The 14,698-nt window shown below is 46.8% G+C and overlaps 1 protein-coding gene across 1 annotated transcript in view; it reads left to right on the forward strand.

The window, feature by feature from the left end:
• Positions 1 to 14,698, forward strand: part of PRDM16 (PR domain containing 16) — a 214,421-nt gene that overhangs the window by 170,616 nt on the left and 29,107 nt on the right. The window contains exons 4-6 of the mRNA XM_009889626.1: positions 1,959 to 2,061; positions 9,582 to 9,780; positions 14,464 to 14,611. Of these exons, the coding sequence (XP_009887928.1) occupies positions 1,959 to 2,061; positions 9,582 to 9,780; positions 14,464 to 14,611 (450 nt within the window). The remainder of the gene's footprint in view (positions 1 to 1,958; positions 2,062 to 9,581; positions 9,781 to 14,463; positions 14,612 to 14,698) is intronic.

Raw genomic sequence — 14,698 nt, forward strand, 5'->3', positions numbered from 1 at the left:
TGTCGGGGCCGTCCGCCTGTGGAAAAGCGGGGCTCAGCCCGGGAGAAGTGTTGGGAGTGTGTTGTCCCGCAGTGGGACCGCTGTTCGTAGCCGTCTGGGCGCATATCCTGCAGCAGTGCAGTGTCTGGGAGAGATTGCTGGCTTGTGGTAAATGGATGAGTTTATGTTCGGTTGTCGCACGGGTTGCCAGTCTGTTGGGAGTTTCCTGAACTCAGTCTGGAGGAAAAGTTCTGAGCAGTGACTGTATTCTGCCATACCCACCGAACCGAGCGAGGTGCTCTGGGGAGCGATGCGGCATCGCTGGCAAACGTTGGCGGCATCGGCTCTCGGGATGGAGCGAGTGAGTCGGGGCAGCCCGGGCACCTGCAGCACCAGCCACGGCTGGCCGAAGGGAGGAAGGAGGAAAAACGCATCGTAGTGACACTATTAGTGCGTAGTGACACTATTAACGCAGCCCACACAGGCGTTCAGGAGTTTTGTGTCTTCGTTCCCCAGAAACGGTAGATTGGCAGAGACTGCGTGGCAGCTTATTTAGGGAATCATTCTGGGTAAATTGTAGTTGATATCCTGGAAAAGAATTTCATGCAATGTCATGCATTGCTATTAAAGGCAGTGCTAACAAAACTTTGCAGTTAGTAACTGTTACCCGGTGAATTCTCACAGTGTTATTGTTAGAAGAGGACAGGGTCCAACATACTCTTAACACTTTGGAAAACATATGGAAGACTCTGAGTCTCTTGGATTTCATGTAGTTCTGATCCTCCTCTTCGTTGGTCATGCAAACTCCCATCCCGCTGTTGGGTTCCTTCTGCTGCTGTTTTTTGCAGCTTTTCTTGCGGAGGTGTTGGTGAAACACGCTCCCAGTTGAAGTTGTTGAGCTGCCCCGGCCGCCACGTTGGTGGTACCCACGAGCAGCGGGCGAATATGAAGACAGGTTTAGCTGTCCGTCGTTAGAGGGAACCGGCAAGCTCTCCGCTTGCTAATACAACTAAGCCGCTGTCGGCACACTCTTCCTCCCCACGAACTCTGCCGTTTTGCCAGAAGGAATGAGGCACACATGTATCCCGGGGGTCACTGGACATAGTGCTGTTGTTTCTGTTTGGTTTGGGGGTAGAACAGTAAAGGTTGTGGTCTGTATGGAAACACAGGCTAACGTGTCGGTGCCTCGCAACTGGACACTTTGCTGCACTGTGGATAAAGGGGATTTCTTTCTCACTGGAATATTTTCTAAGGAATGCATCCTTGGAGTGCGAGAACTCATATTGGTTCAGGAAACCTATGTAAGGCCTAGGTACCCTTTAACCGTGTTCTACACCCTTTAAGTGGCCAGGTGAATGGGGCAGGGAGCTGGTAGGTGGTCTCTGCCCCTGCCTGAGGGCGGGTTCCGTTTCTGGGTGGCCGAGGCACAGGGGGTGACCCGCACTGTGCTCGCTGCCTCGCCGCGGTCTGCGCTCGGACGGGAACCTGGAACGGGGCAAACCGCTCACCTGGGCTGGTTCAGGTCGTGGCTGTAGGGGTCAGGTCCTCAGGCTCTTGGTGAGAGTAATCTACAGAGTAATTCTGTGAAGATATGCTAATTCAGCTCTGTAATCATCAGGCCAGTTTTGGCTTAGAGAAGCGGAGACTTAGATGCGTCAATTCCATCAGTTTAATCTTCCCTTTGCTGTAACAAATACATGACGCTTATAAGAGGTAGGGAAAACGATGGGAAGATTTTGTGTAATTTGAACAAGAGAGGCTGTTACCGTAAATACCGCTTTATTGTCCAAGCCACGTGAAACGCTGACACACATAGGGTGAAATAAAGGCAGAAAAAAAGAGCTCTCGGTAGCAATTATCACACAAATCAAGTGACAGCCTCCCCTATTAGCTGCAATAATTTGAGTTATTGGTTGAAATGTAAAATGCAAGTCTTTGCATATTTAACATGTCTCTCAATTTTTGTTTCTGATTCCCAGATCTATTATAAAGTTATTAAAGAAATTGAGCCAGGAGAAGAGCTCTTGGTGTATTTGAAGGAAGGTGGTTATTCACTTGGGAACATGGCGCCCAGCATGGAAGGTAAGGTCTCCTTTTGCTAGATAGGACCTTTCTGCACCTCTCGCCAGCAAAGCTAGGACTGTTGGGAACCTCAGTTAGCGCTGAACTGGGACAAACCCCTGATCCGGTACTGCCCCTTCTGTAACTGTTAATATTTTATGCTTATTTTCACTCTTTCTCTGGTGAGAGTAGCTGTCTCAGTCAATGATAACAAGCAAGTTGTTCTTAACCTCAAGGCATGCAACAGATTAATTTGCTGCTTCTCTTTGAGGAACACTGTGGTTTTGAATATGATTGGAGGTGCCTTTTTAATCCCCAGGGTCATCGTGTTTCTTTGGGTGTAATAAAAATGGGCCAAACCATTCCAAGGCTTGCAGAACTTCAGATTACATGGAAAAAGGGGATCCAGGCAGAGGATGGAAGAGTCATCGCTAGAATTATTATTGCTAGAACATGGACACGTCTGAAACCCTGAAATGATGCAGTGGAGGCCAAAAGAATGGTTGTTTTTAAAAGAAAGGTCCCATTTTTGTGACTGCAGCGTCTCCCCTCCTTGCAGCATGTTGGTACTGCAGGATGCGGTGCACTGCTCAGACGGGCTGGCGGAGGGAGAAGTTTCCTCAACTGCCTATCGTGTGTGGAGCAACCCGAAAGACGAAGCCTTATTCACGTCTTCGTGTATTGGCATAACCACTTTCCTCTAAGTAGCCTGCTGTTAATTACTGACGTTCAGTCATCACACAGTCTAACAGACCGTGATGCTTCCCAGGTTCAGTGGGAGTTTTCTAGTAAGTCAGGGCAAGGAGCAATGTGCTGAGATTTTGGGATTCTCTTCCTACACCGGAATGGTGCTATGGAAAATACAAGAGGACATGTGGAGAGGGCTGGGGAAAGGGAAAGGAAAGGGAAGACTTTGAGTCCTCCTTCCTTTTCGATGACGCACAAAGATGGCTGTAAAGTACGTACCTTTTTCATAAGAAGAAGGGTGGAGCTTTCTGCTTGTTATTCTGTGTTAGACTAATAAAGCTTTGGGTTCAGTTCTAGTTTCACGAAGAGTAAGAACAGCCAGAATTCCTACAGTAAGACTGCAAGTCTAGTTGAGGGGTTTGGGGAGGCAGCACAGTCTGAGCGGGTCCATGGAGGAGACCGTTGCGTGGCAGTGGGGAGGCGTCCTGCCCTGGTGGTGCTGGTGGCAGGGTCCTGCAGCCCTCCCTGGGAGCTGCTGCCGGCTCTCCTCCGCCACGGGAGAGCGGGTGAGCAGGACACATGGCCTGAAATATTCTGGCAATCTGAGAGTGTCACCAGGATTATTTTTTTTCATTGTTAGAGTGCTTTTCTCAGCATTCCTCTGAGACTGGGGCGAACGTTTGGCATCCCACCCCTTCCCCTGCCCGACAGAGCCTGTCAATGCCAACACTGTGCAGTGGAAGTGATCTCTCAGGAAAACTAGGGAAGATGTGCTACACCATTCCCAAAAATACTGTAAAACCAAGGCAACAGCACGGACATATCTAGAGTAATCAAATATTCCTGTATTTAAAAGGTTGTTTGCAAGTCCAGATCTTTTCCTGAGAGGAGTACAAAACCCTGTCGTAACAGAGCATTGCAGAAACCGAACCTGGTGTGATCCTGAAAGGAAATGACAAGCTGGACTTGCAAAGTTCTGCTCCGGTTTCTAGGGCTCCTAGGTTCCTTCACATTTGGTGACAGTGGAAGTTAAAGAACAACATAAAAGGTACATGAATTTTCTCAAGTGAAGAGATTGTTAGGGCGTATTACTTTTTCTGTTCATTCATTGAACGTGGAGCCTGTTGCAGGTTTCACATTATTTGATGACTAATTTCTATAAATACATTCTCATCTACCAGTGATTTTAAACTGTTATTTGGAAATACTGCTCTACATAATTAATCGCTGAAATCTGAGTTGTCTCACCCAGACATCCTACAATACATTTATTTTCTTTTACCTGTATATGAATATAATTTTCAGATTCAAATTTGCAGTGAAACTCTTTTAAGAGTGCGTACAATATGCACAATTAGTTTGAAATATTTCTGCAAAAACAGGTAGTTTGAGGGTTTCAGTGCTGCCGAAAGCTCTTTTGGTGAAGGTCATGGGTGAAGTGAATGAACAGGCGGTGCCGTAGCTGCTGTCTCACTGAGATGTCAGGTTTGGGGTTGTTTTTTCAGTGTTCTCCCCCCCAAAAAGTTAATAATTTTCTTGAAACCAACGCACAGAGGTGAATAATTTCTGTATTCACAGTGATGGAGTAACACATACCTTTTTTTGATGTCAGGGAGAAATCAGAAAGAAAACTCACCACTGTTTTGCATTTGGGTTTCGAATAGGCTTTTATTGGAACAAGCAAAAAGTGCTCCTTGTTTTCCACCTTTGTCATTATGTAACATTTATCTGTGTCTTCCCGGTAATGTCTAGTGCTTTTGCCACATAATTGCTTTCAAATTATAATAGGCCAACATTAAATATTTGACTTCCTAATACTTTTTACTTCCAGTAATGCTATCTTCCTGCTGCCGCGCACCCCCACTCCCATTCTGAATTAACAAGAAAGAAAATGCAAAATTGTTCCACACAAAGATAATTATCATAAAAATCTTTTATCCAAACCCCAGCCAAACACAGCAGACCCCTTATCACTGCAGGAATTTTGAGTAGGGCACTTGAACTCCTTTGAGATTCAAGTCTGGTAGATTAGCATGTAGATGCCACATAATTGTGTTCCCCTTGGTTTCTCTGCAAGCTAATAGGCACTGATTTATTTTTCTGTTGCAGTCCTGCTTTGTCCTGAGTGTTACTGATGGAACTTAAGATAGACACATATAACCATAGATTTGACAAACAAGACATAGAGAACAGGCAGCAATTTTTTTGTAACTGGATTTTTCTTTTCTTTTTATCCCCTTCTCCCTGTAAGACGCTGAAGTAGTAACCGTGTTTGAAGGGCAGTATTTTCATTTGCGGTGCTTGAAGAAAGAAGAAAACTTTAATGAGAACTTGTTTTGAAGGGCAATGTTTTTATTTTTGGTGCTTAAAGAAGGAAAAAAATAACTTTAATGAACCTGAAGTCTACAAACTGAGTGTCTGATACAAAGGCACAAAGTAGACCCCAGGTCTCAGTTCAGCCCTGCGCCAGCTTTGTTCCTTGGGGTTCCTCCTGCAGGGCGATGCTCTGGCCCTTAGCCCACCGGTCAGTTCCTGTCCCTGCAGCGGAGTTTATTGAGCAGTCTGATCTCTAATCTTCTAAAGTTCAGCAACGGGAATGCCGGCGGAACGGGTGTTGGATTTTGGTATGCTGTGATCAGCTGCTCTGCCAGCCAGTCGGTTCTGCTCTCTTTAACCTGTCTGAGCATCAAAACAGCATCGGCAGCCAGTGGCGACGTGTCTAACACGACTACACGACTTTGGTCGTAGTTTTGTCAGTTCTCCAATTCTTCTTTTCAATAAAAATTTCTTTTTCCAAACTCAAATATTCCGAAGCACATACATTTCTTTTCACATCCTCCATCTTTTCCAGCTATGAGAAAGCTGTTGTGTTTGATGACAGAAGAGGAATGTTGTGTCACGGAAGCACGAGCCTGTACCAAACAGACAGGGGTTTTTCAACTTAGCGATGCGCAAGGGCTAGATCTGTAAAATTTGTGTAGCTCTGAAAGCGTGCAAATGCCAAAGCCAAAAATGCACGTGCTGTCGCTGAGCTGTCTTGTTTCTGACGTTTCTTAATGGCAGTGTGGTGGGGCAGCTCAGTAACCGTAGCGCTGCCAGCTGAGGGGGTGCTGTATTGCGGGGGAGTTGTGTGAGATCTGTGATTCTGCTGGCAAAGGACAGGGAGAATTAGAAGGGAAATCTCTAACAGTTATTGCTGAGGCTATTCATGTATTTCGTCTGTCTGTCTGTCCATCTACCTACTCTGTAACCTCACAGAAAGGGCAAAAATACGTTATTCTCATTGATAACACCAGGTAGTGCTATATGGGGTTGTGTGCTCAGGGAGGGGGTGCTTGCAACTTGTCCGTCTTGAGCCAGATATATAATAAATTATTCTCCATGGCTAGTTTTCCAAACTCCAAGTGGATTTCTGGTTCCTAGAGGATACTTTGGTTGAAATAAGATACAATTAATCTAACCCCCCTACAGGAGAGCTGGGGAGGGACTTTGTACAAGGGCATGTAGTGATAGGACGAGGGGGAATGGCTTCAAACTGGAAGAGGGCAGGTTTAGATTAAACATTAGGAAGAAGTTTTTCACTTTAAGGGTGGTGAGGCACTGGCACAGGTTGCCCAGAGAGGTTGTTGAGGCCCCATCCCTGGAGGTGTTCAAGGCCAGGCTGGATGGGGCCTTGGGCAACCTGGGCTGGTGGGAGGTGGCCCTGCCCAGGGCAGGGGGTGGCACTGGGTGATCTTCAAGGTCCCTTCCAACCCAAACCATTCTATGATTCTGCGATAATCATGTAAATCTCAAACTGAAGTGGGAAGAATTTAGTATGGATTCGCAGAAGGTATTTTGATGCATTTTCTCTGAACTCCAAAAAAGAAAATAAAAATCTGTGTCCTCCATTCTAAGTTTTCAGGTCTGGGGATTTGCCAGTTGGAGATGCTGGGAGTTTGGTAGGAGCATGTTTAGAGGTGAAGGTGCCGGGGAGTGCCCAGTCCAGAGAGCTTCAGTCGCTTGCCCAAAACAGCTTTCTCACATTGAGCCGTCACTGTATTTACAGAAGAGCGAAAAGGGGAAACATTTGATTTGCGGGGTGAATGCTGAGGTAGGCGAAGAGCTTGCCAGAGCAGTTCCACGTTATCCGGAGTTACTGAGGGATTTATCCTGTTACTCCACAGTTCAGTGGGCTGCGTGAGTCAAGTGAACTTCTATCCCACATACGTCTCTAGGAGTCAAAACCAGAACAAAAGTAAGGTCATGTTTATTAGTGCCCACGACGCTTTTGAGTACAGCTTGACGTCTGGGACTATGGAAACTGAGCGGTGTAGCAGATAAACACTTGTTTCAGAGCTAACGTGAATTCATTAATAATGAGGAGAGATGGCACGATGAGATTATTGCCTCAGCCCGTGCAGCGCGTGCGTTCGGGACACTTGATGCTGTCAGGCGTGGCCCCTCTCACCCGAGTTATGGATGTGTGGAGAGCGCAAAGGTACCTAAACGCACCTACTCACAGCCCTTGCCCCCTCGCGTGCAGCTTTCACACTAAGAACATTTTTGGTCCATAAGTGTGTGCAGGTGAAATAGTAAATTTTGCTCGGTAGCATTGTGTGCTTTGTGGTTTTGCTGCAAGTAAAATGCAGTAACAGGGACATAACATGATGCTGCAATTCTTTTTTCTTTTTTTTTAACTTTTTTTTTTTCTATAAAAAAGTAGTTTAGATTATTTTAATGGTAGGTAATACATGGTCTCTCAATACAGGTAGGTAGTTTTTTATATCCTGAATTCCAGGTTTCCCTCCCCCGGGACATAAACCACATGAGATACATATTGGCACTGCTCTACAAAATGCTAATAAACAGAATTCCTCTAAGGAGTAGAGCAGGGCCTGATCCACGTCGCTGTGAGGCTGCTGATGGCAATTTCAGAGTGTACGATCTGTCAAAACTAGTTGAAATGGGAGAGATACGGGTATTTTCTTCCCTTAGGTCTCCTTTTTTAGTCAAAATCCCCTTTCCTCTGCAAAAGGAAAACGTTGACCCGTTGGATTTTATTTCTTTTTACATCTCCTTCTCCTGCAGGTCAGGAAATCCTCCGGCATCTCCATATTTTAGTCATTCCTTCTGTAAACTGGGTGTAGCACCGCTAGGCGTGCGGCTCGGAGAAATAGCAAGGCTTCGCTGATCACGTCCTAGTGATATTTTCTTTTTTAGCTGTGTTTGACTTTTTCCAGTTTGTGGGCATGTTGATACTTTCCGTGTAGGTGTGGACCACTGTGGGTTTCATCTGCCTACGCAGCTTGCTGCGGCAGCTCATGGGACCTTGTCTGCCTTAGTCACCGCAGGAGCAAGTCGCAGAGTCCCCGGCGCGCGGGGGCACGGCTCAAAAACCACAGCCCGGGTTTAAATAGGCTGTATTGAGAGAAACGGAGAAAGGAGATCATTGCCTGAGTGCAGGCGGGGAAGCGGCGGTCTCTGGGGGTGACACTGCCTCTGCTTGTACTCCTGTCCCGCTTTCAGCAAAATTAACCCAGATTTATATAACACACAATTTCAGGCCTTAAAGCGCAGCCGAAGTGGTTGTCATTGTGCGAAACTTTGGGCGGACAAGTGCACGGGGTGCTTTAAGCCACGGGTTTGCTGAAAGGCTGCAGAATTTGGGAACGGCTCCAGGCAGAGAAGCGGCCCCGAAGACGCGAGTGCCGCCGCGTCGTCCCCCGTCGTCCCCCCCCCCGCCGAGCGGCAGAGCGCTCGGGGGTGGATCAGCTCCGTCACCGCATTGCCGTTTGGCTGCATCTCTTAGAAAGAATATTTCCACTCTTCCCTCTCAGCTAATGCATTTTACCGCAAGCTTTCCTTTTGAGAGTAAAGTTATCAGAAAAAGAGAGTAAAACTTAATAGGAGGCAGAGCCCCGGATGCAGAGGAAAGGGTAGAGGGGGACAGGGAAACGCGGCACTGGTGACTAAGTGGTGGCTGGAAAGCTGCTGTTTCGAGCCGGCTGCTGGGTGGAGAAACCCGGCGCTATCCCGACTCCCTTGCAGAGGTCGTTCTCCTGGAAAATTTACAGCTCTGAGCTGATTGTTTGGCTTGGCACCGTGGTCAGGATGCTGCCTTGTAAACTTAATAATAGCTGCCCTCTTTTTAATTTGTTTGACCTTGACTACAAGAATTTATTATGTGCATTACATCTTTTTTTTTTTTTTTAAAAAAAAAAACAAAACACAACAAAACCCACAAAACAGCACAACAACAAAGAATTTGGCTCCCTTTTCTTTCTTCCGCGGTACTCTGGGTTTGAACTCCTTGGGTTTGGCGGCGCACTGTGCTGCTGCAGTTGTGCAGGGCGAGTTAAGAGGATAACATTAGAAAGACATTTTCTTAGAAAGGAGCTTCTCCAGGTTCGTGCTGTGGCAATTTGCTTTCCCCAGTGGCTGTCTTTATGAGTATGGTTTGTTCCTTTTTCCCTGGCAGCCCCTTCGGAGGAAAAGCTCGTTCGTATTTTGAAAAAACCTCATTGCAAACAAGCGCAATGCTCCAGAAGTAGCCCCAGCGTTTTGTGCATCTGCTAATTCCTGCAGGTCTCTGTGTCTCGGCAGAGGCCGGGGCACAAAGGAAAAAAGACCTCTCCTCGTTGTGTGATTTCTTATTTTTTTTTCTTAATGCCTAAAGTGAAAGCAGTCTGCTGGCACAGCCGCCCTTGGTTTCTCTCTCCTGTCACTTGCAAATTTCCTCTCCGTTTATTTGTCTGAGAGATCCTCACAGAATATTGCATTTTCTTTACCAGCCCAGTGTTGGGTAACATAATTAGACTTATTTGAGCGTCTCCTGATCCCCAAATCAAAATCGTCTTCTTTGTCTGTTGTAGAAGAGCACACATTCCGCTGCGAGGACTGTGATGAACTTTTTCAGTCAAAGCTCGACCTGCGGCGACACAAGAAGTACGCCTGCAACGCCGTCAGCTCCCTGTACGAGACCCTGAATGACGAGATCAAGCAAGAAGGTCTTGGAGATGGACAGGTCTATGAGTGCAAAGACTGTGAGAGGATGTTCCCCAATAAATACAGGTACCGGAAAATTGCTAGACCCTCCTCTGGCCTGCCCCTCTCCGTTCCTCCTGCACGCTCCTGTCCCATGATGGGCACCGTGGGCCCACCGTGGGAGCTGGGTGGCGCAGGACGGCTCCAGGAGCGTACCTTCCCTTTCTCCAGAGGGTTCAGGAAAGTCCTTTTTTGGGATCCTTCAATGTCATTAGCTATTGGACAGCGGTTGGTTTCACCTTGATTTCAAAGCCTGTGATGCTTTTCTTTCCCCCTTGGTAGAAGCGCCCACAGATTATTGGCAGTATAGAGTTGAAATGGCTCTTTCCTGAATTCCCTGTGACTTTTTCAGGGCTGTGACAGGGCGATAGACCTGGTTAGTGTCTTTGCAGCAACTGCTCCCATGTGGTCGGGTTCTGAGGGAAAGCAGGGGTATTGTGTTCTGCCAATATTTGCATGAAGACTCTTTTTATATGTCATTCCTGGTCATTTCAGATCAGGGGGTATAAAGAGGCGTTGTTATACCAAGAACTTTTAACATGGTCAGGAGTTCCTATTTGATCTTGTAGAAACAATTAAAAAATTCTTTTCCGATCAAATATTTGCTTTTAATTTTTTTAAAAAGAAAATGTTCATGAAAAAAATCTGTGTTCATCAAGCATTTTTGTAATAGAAATATGAAAAGGAAAAAAAAATATATAGTCCGTCTCATATTTTTCTTTGCAATAATTATTCAATTATGGCTATAAAGCAACTCTAAACAAGAGTGAAACTTTTTTTAAAAAGGGAAAATTCTTTGTCCCAGTAAGTTTTAACTGAAAAATTCAAGTGTAACGTGATGGTAATCAAAGGCAGCTTTAAAGCAGAGATCTCTGAGATTTCTGATTCATGTGCAACGTGAGACTCAAATGGTTCAATATTAGGAGGCGGTTTTAAAAAGCTGGTAGGTTCTTCTTAATCATCTTAAGATTGTGTTTATTTTCATTCTGAGCTTTTAACTCCTGGGCTGTATTTTCAAGGTTTTCTCCACAGCATAAGGACCAGTTTTATCTGTTTACTGGAGGCTGAAGTTCTCACATGCTCATTTCGGTTGACTTCTTAGATGAACAACCACCACCCACAGCAAGATTTGGTATAAAATTACGAGAACTGGCAATCCTCTGTCATGTACCATATAAGTGGAGCAAAACCGTTGAGCTTAAAGCCAATATAAGGGCTGTTTCATTTCAATTAAAAATTTGAAAAGGTGGTGTTCACCAGCATTACTCATTTTTGAACTTAATTATATTGTTACTTTCAGATCTTTTATCTAGGTGAGTAAGTGAAGAAAAAAGTCTCTTGAAATACGTAGAGAAAGGTGAAATGTAAAGAACATTCCGTGGTTTGTCTGCATGGCAAGGAGCTGGGCTCTTGGCTGCGTTGGGGGCGTTTTAGAAGTTGGTAATAGATACTGTCTGCCGGTGATATCTGTACAGTGGTTGTGTTAGCACAGTTTGAGGTCTTTATTCCTCACCTTGTGTTTCTACGTTGGCTACTTTTGAGTAGATACTCGGAGGCTGCAATTCTCTTAATTTTTTTACCCGACAAGAAAAGGAGAACTTCCTTTAAATGTTTTCAGTATTTGTGATTTTTAGTAGAAATTCCAGTTCTTTTATCTCTCTGGCTGTGTGTTAGAAACTTCCATCTCTTCAGCTCCCAGCGCTCTGTAGTTTTTATGTTAAGTTAGGGAATACCCTTTGGAAATGTGTATGTTGTCTCCTCTTGGTGACATCAGTGTATTCCCTGGCTGCCCACTGGGGCCTGGAGTGACACTGTGTCCGTTTTGGAGGAGTTAAGAGAAGCAGAAGGATTTTAAGTTCCCTTTTCCCTTTAGCGATTACTCACGCCTGTGGGTAAGATGTTCAGAGTCATCTGGTGAAGCTCATTCTTGGTATTCAAATGTTGTGGCTGAGTTAAGGCCCCAGTTTCCCTTGATTTCTTGGGAGGAGTGGGTAAGGCAGACCTTGTCTCACCTCGGGCACGTCTCCATCGCGAGCGTTGCTGGCAGTGGCGCAGAGGGCTCCCGGTGCAGGCAAAAAGGTCGGTAAAAGGGACGAACAAGTAACTTGTTCAAAGTCAGCTCAAAAACCTTTGGAAGGACCGAGGACAGAACACCAGTTTTACAAGCCCCGTCCTCATTTATTTTCAGGACTTTCTCCTGTTTTGATTTTTCAAAATCATCACTGCTAACCGTTACTTTCCAGACCTTTTAATTAAGCAGGAAATGGGGGAGAACATTTACTGATCATCAGTGTTCTCGACACAAACGTCTCAAGCTTAGGGCAAAAGTCCGTGCGTGTGCTGGCATGGATTTCCAGTTTTTGAGTTGGAGGCCTTTCCAAGGTGTTTCCAACTGAGCTCAGATGGAGATACTCCAAGTCACTATCCACAGACGCTTGGAAAATGTTTGGAGCTGTGACAGAGGCTCCGGGGCTCAGGGGCTGCGTTGCCTTTTAGGCCAGTGATTCCAAAGGTTTGGGTTGGGGTTTTTTTCAGTAAATAATATGAAATCATTTATTTCAGCGGGAAAGATAGAGTCAGCACCATCACCATTCAGTGTACTACACACTGATGGATTTAGTGGAGCTGGGAGAGAATGTCCACATCTATCCCTCCCCCATCACTCTGCAGCATTTTATGTACTGAGAAAGCCACTAAAACACAGAATATATCCAGTCAGCGTACCTAGATGGTCTTACAATTTTTCACAAGTTAATACAGATCAAATCAAGAGTGCCACTGGGGAACTGAAATTGAGCATTTAGCAGCTGACTAAATAAATAAATGTTTTGCTAATCCCAGTAGGTACTTGCCTCTAAACAGCATATTAGTTTGTCCATATTTGCTCTAAATAAACTCATAAATCACAGTTAACAGGAACGTATTTTTGTATATGTATATGAAAGGTATATATTTCTTTGTATGTGTAAAAAATTTTGTAGTGTTAAGAACACTATTTCTTCAGCAAAATGAATATTGCTTCTTCAAAATTAGTGGATTGGCAGTTTATAAGGGGCTCGTTCATGAATATTAACTCTCTGACTTGAAGGAAGAGGAGGTTCCTCAGGGGAGCAGCAGGCTGGTGGCTATGAGGTGGGACGCAGAGTTGCCGGGCGGGCTGAGGTCCCACCTTGTGACGGAGCCGCCTTCTGCACGGTTGCCCTTCTTCCTGTGCCAGCAACTGCCCTCGGGGTAACCAAGACTTCAGTGCAGGTCCATTGTCGGTGCAGTTAGCCTTTGCCCTGGGAATTTCGGAGGACCCCAGCGTCGGGTCGGTTCTGCTCCAGCGCTGAGCAGGCGGGTGCCCGCTGGTGCCAGGCTGCGGTGGCATGCAGTCCCGCTGGGGATGCGGCTCCCCGTGGGCATCTGAAGAGAGAGCAGTTTGTCACGGCTGAGTCGATTCCTGGGTTTCTAAACCTCTCGGGCTCTGTGGAAATGCCCAGGGATTATCTGCTGCGACGTTGTCCTGTAGGATTTAGTGAAGTCTGGCAGGACTTTCCAGTAGTGTTTGGTTTTAATGTTCCTATAAAAAATATAGCTGTGCTTTAAAGTTCCGTAGGAATGGTTTAATATCGATCTGGAGGGGATTTCAGGCAGTAGCAGCAGATTTCACGTAAGTTTGTCCTTTATCAGAAGCCACAGTAAGGAGGAGTATTTGTAACTCCCATTAAACTACGCTGAAGGCAGCAAAGGACTCGGATTTTCTCCCTTAGTTTCTCGGGGTTTCCTTTCCTGAGAGGCGCGGGGTTTCCAGCCTGCTTAGGGCGTTTTACAGCACTCGGTCTCCAGCAGAACGGTTTCCCGGGCTCCGTACCTGCCCTCGGCTGTCACCGCCGGCTCGGTGGCCCTGCGAGCCCCGGCACGGGGACGGCGCTTCGGCAGAGGGCAGGCAGAGCACCCCGCGCCTTTCTCCGGAGAGCCGTCCCTGCCGTGGCCCGGTTCCAGCGGCCACTTTGGTTTGCCATCGTCCTCCCGGTTCGGGAGAGGCTGCCAGTTGGCAGAAGCTGAAATTGCCGAGTTAAGTAATAAAAGATGTCTGACATTTAGAAGTGAAATGTGTTTGCACCTTATCATGTTTCTTTCCAATGTTAAGTCGCTGTGTTCTGGGAAGCTGTGGGCTTTGTGCCCATGAAAACGGCAACGTGATAGTCTCAGCAGCACCAGCTAATATCTTGTCTTTCCCTGTGGGGATGCCGTAGAAGCCTTGGTCACAAAGTGCTCATTTTTCCCTTCAGGATCCTGCAGGGTCAGGTCTGGTTTTACCTTCCTCCCCCCCCGTAAATGGACTGGGGTACTTAATAAGCAAAATCATAAAACACATTTTGAGGCAGAATACGGCAGCTTCCATCTGTGAAATAAATGCCGAAAACCCAAATGGTATTTACGTGTCGCTGCCCCTCTCGTGGCGGGTGTGCTGCTCACCGCCTCCTCACAAAGGCTTTTGCGGCCGCGCTCGGCAGCGGTGAGTCCTGAGGACCCCCCGGACCTCCCGACCTGGTTCTCTATCGCCGTCTCTACTCTCCTCTCTCGGGTCCGAACCCCGCTGGTGCGGGGTGGGTGTGCGGTGTCCGCGTGTGCCTCGACGGTGGGTGTGGGTGCGGGTGGGCGCGCGGGGCCGGGCCGGGTTCGCCTCCGCTTGCCGTGCCGGCTCAGCCCGTCTCTCTTTCCCAGCCTGGAGCAGCACATGGTGATCCACACCGAGGAGCGGGAGTACAAGTGCGACCAGTGTCCCAAGGCTTTCAACTGGAAATCCAACCTGATTCGTCACCAAATGTCTCACGACAGTGGGAAACGGTTTGAATGTGAAAACTGTGTTAAGGTACGGCACAGGATGCGGTGCCCACGGGCGGCTTTGCTGGGAGAGGGCGCTGGGACCTGGGGGAAGGGGTGCTGAGGGTGGGTGACC

This window comes from Charadrius vociferus, unplaced genomic scaffold (assembly GCF_000708025.1).
Source record: "Charadrius vociferus isolate BGI_N301 unplaced genomic scaffold, ASM70802v2 scaffold477, whole genome shotgun sequence".
Taxonomy (NCBI): domain Eukaryota; kingdom Metazoa; phylum Chordata; class Aves; order Charadriiformes; family Charadriidae; genus Charadrius; species Charadrius vociferus.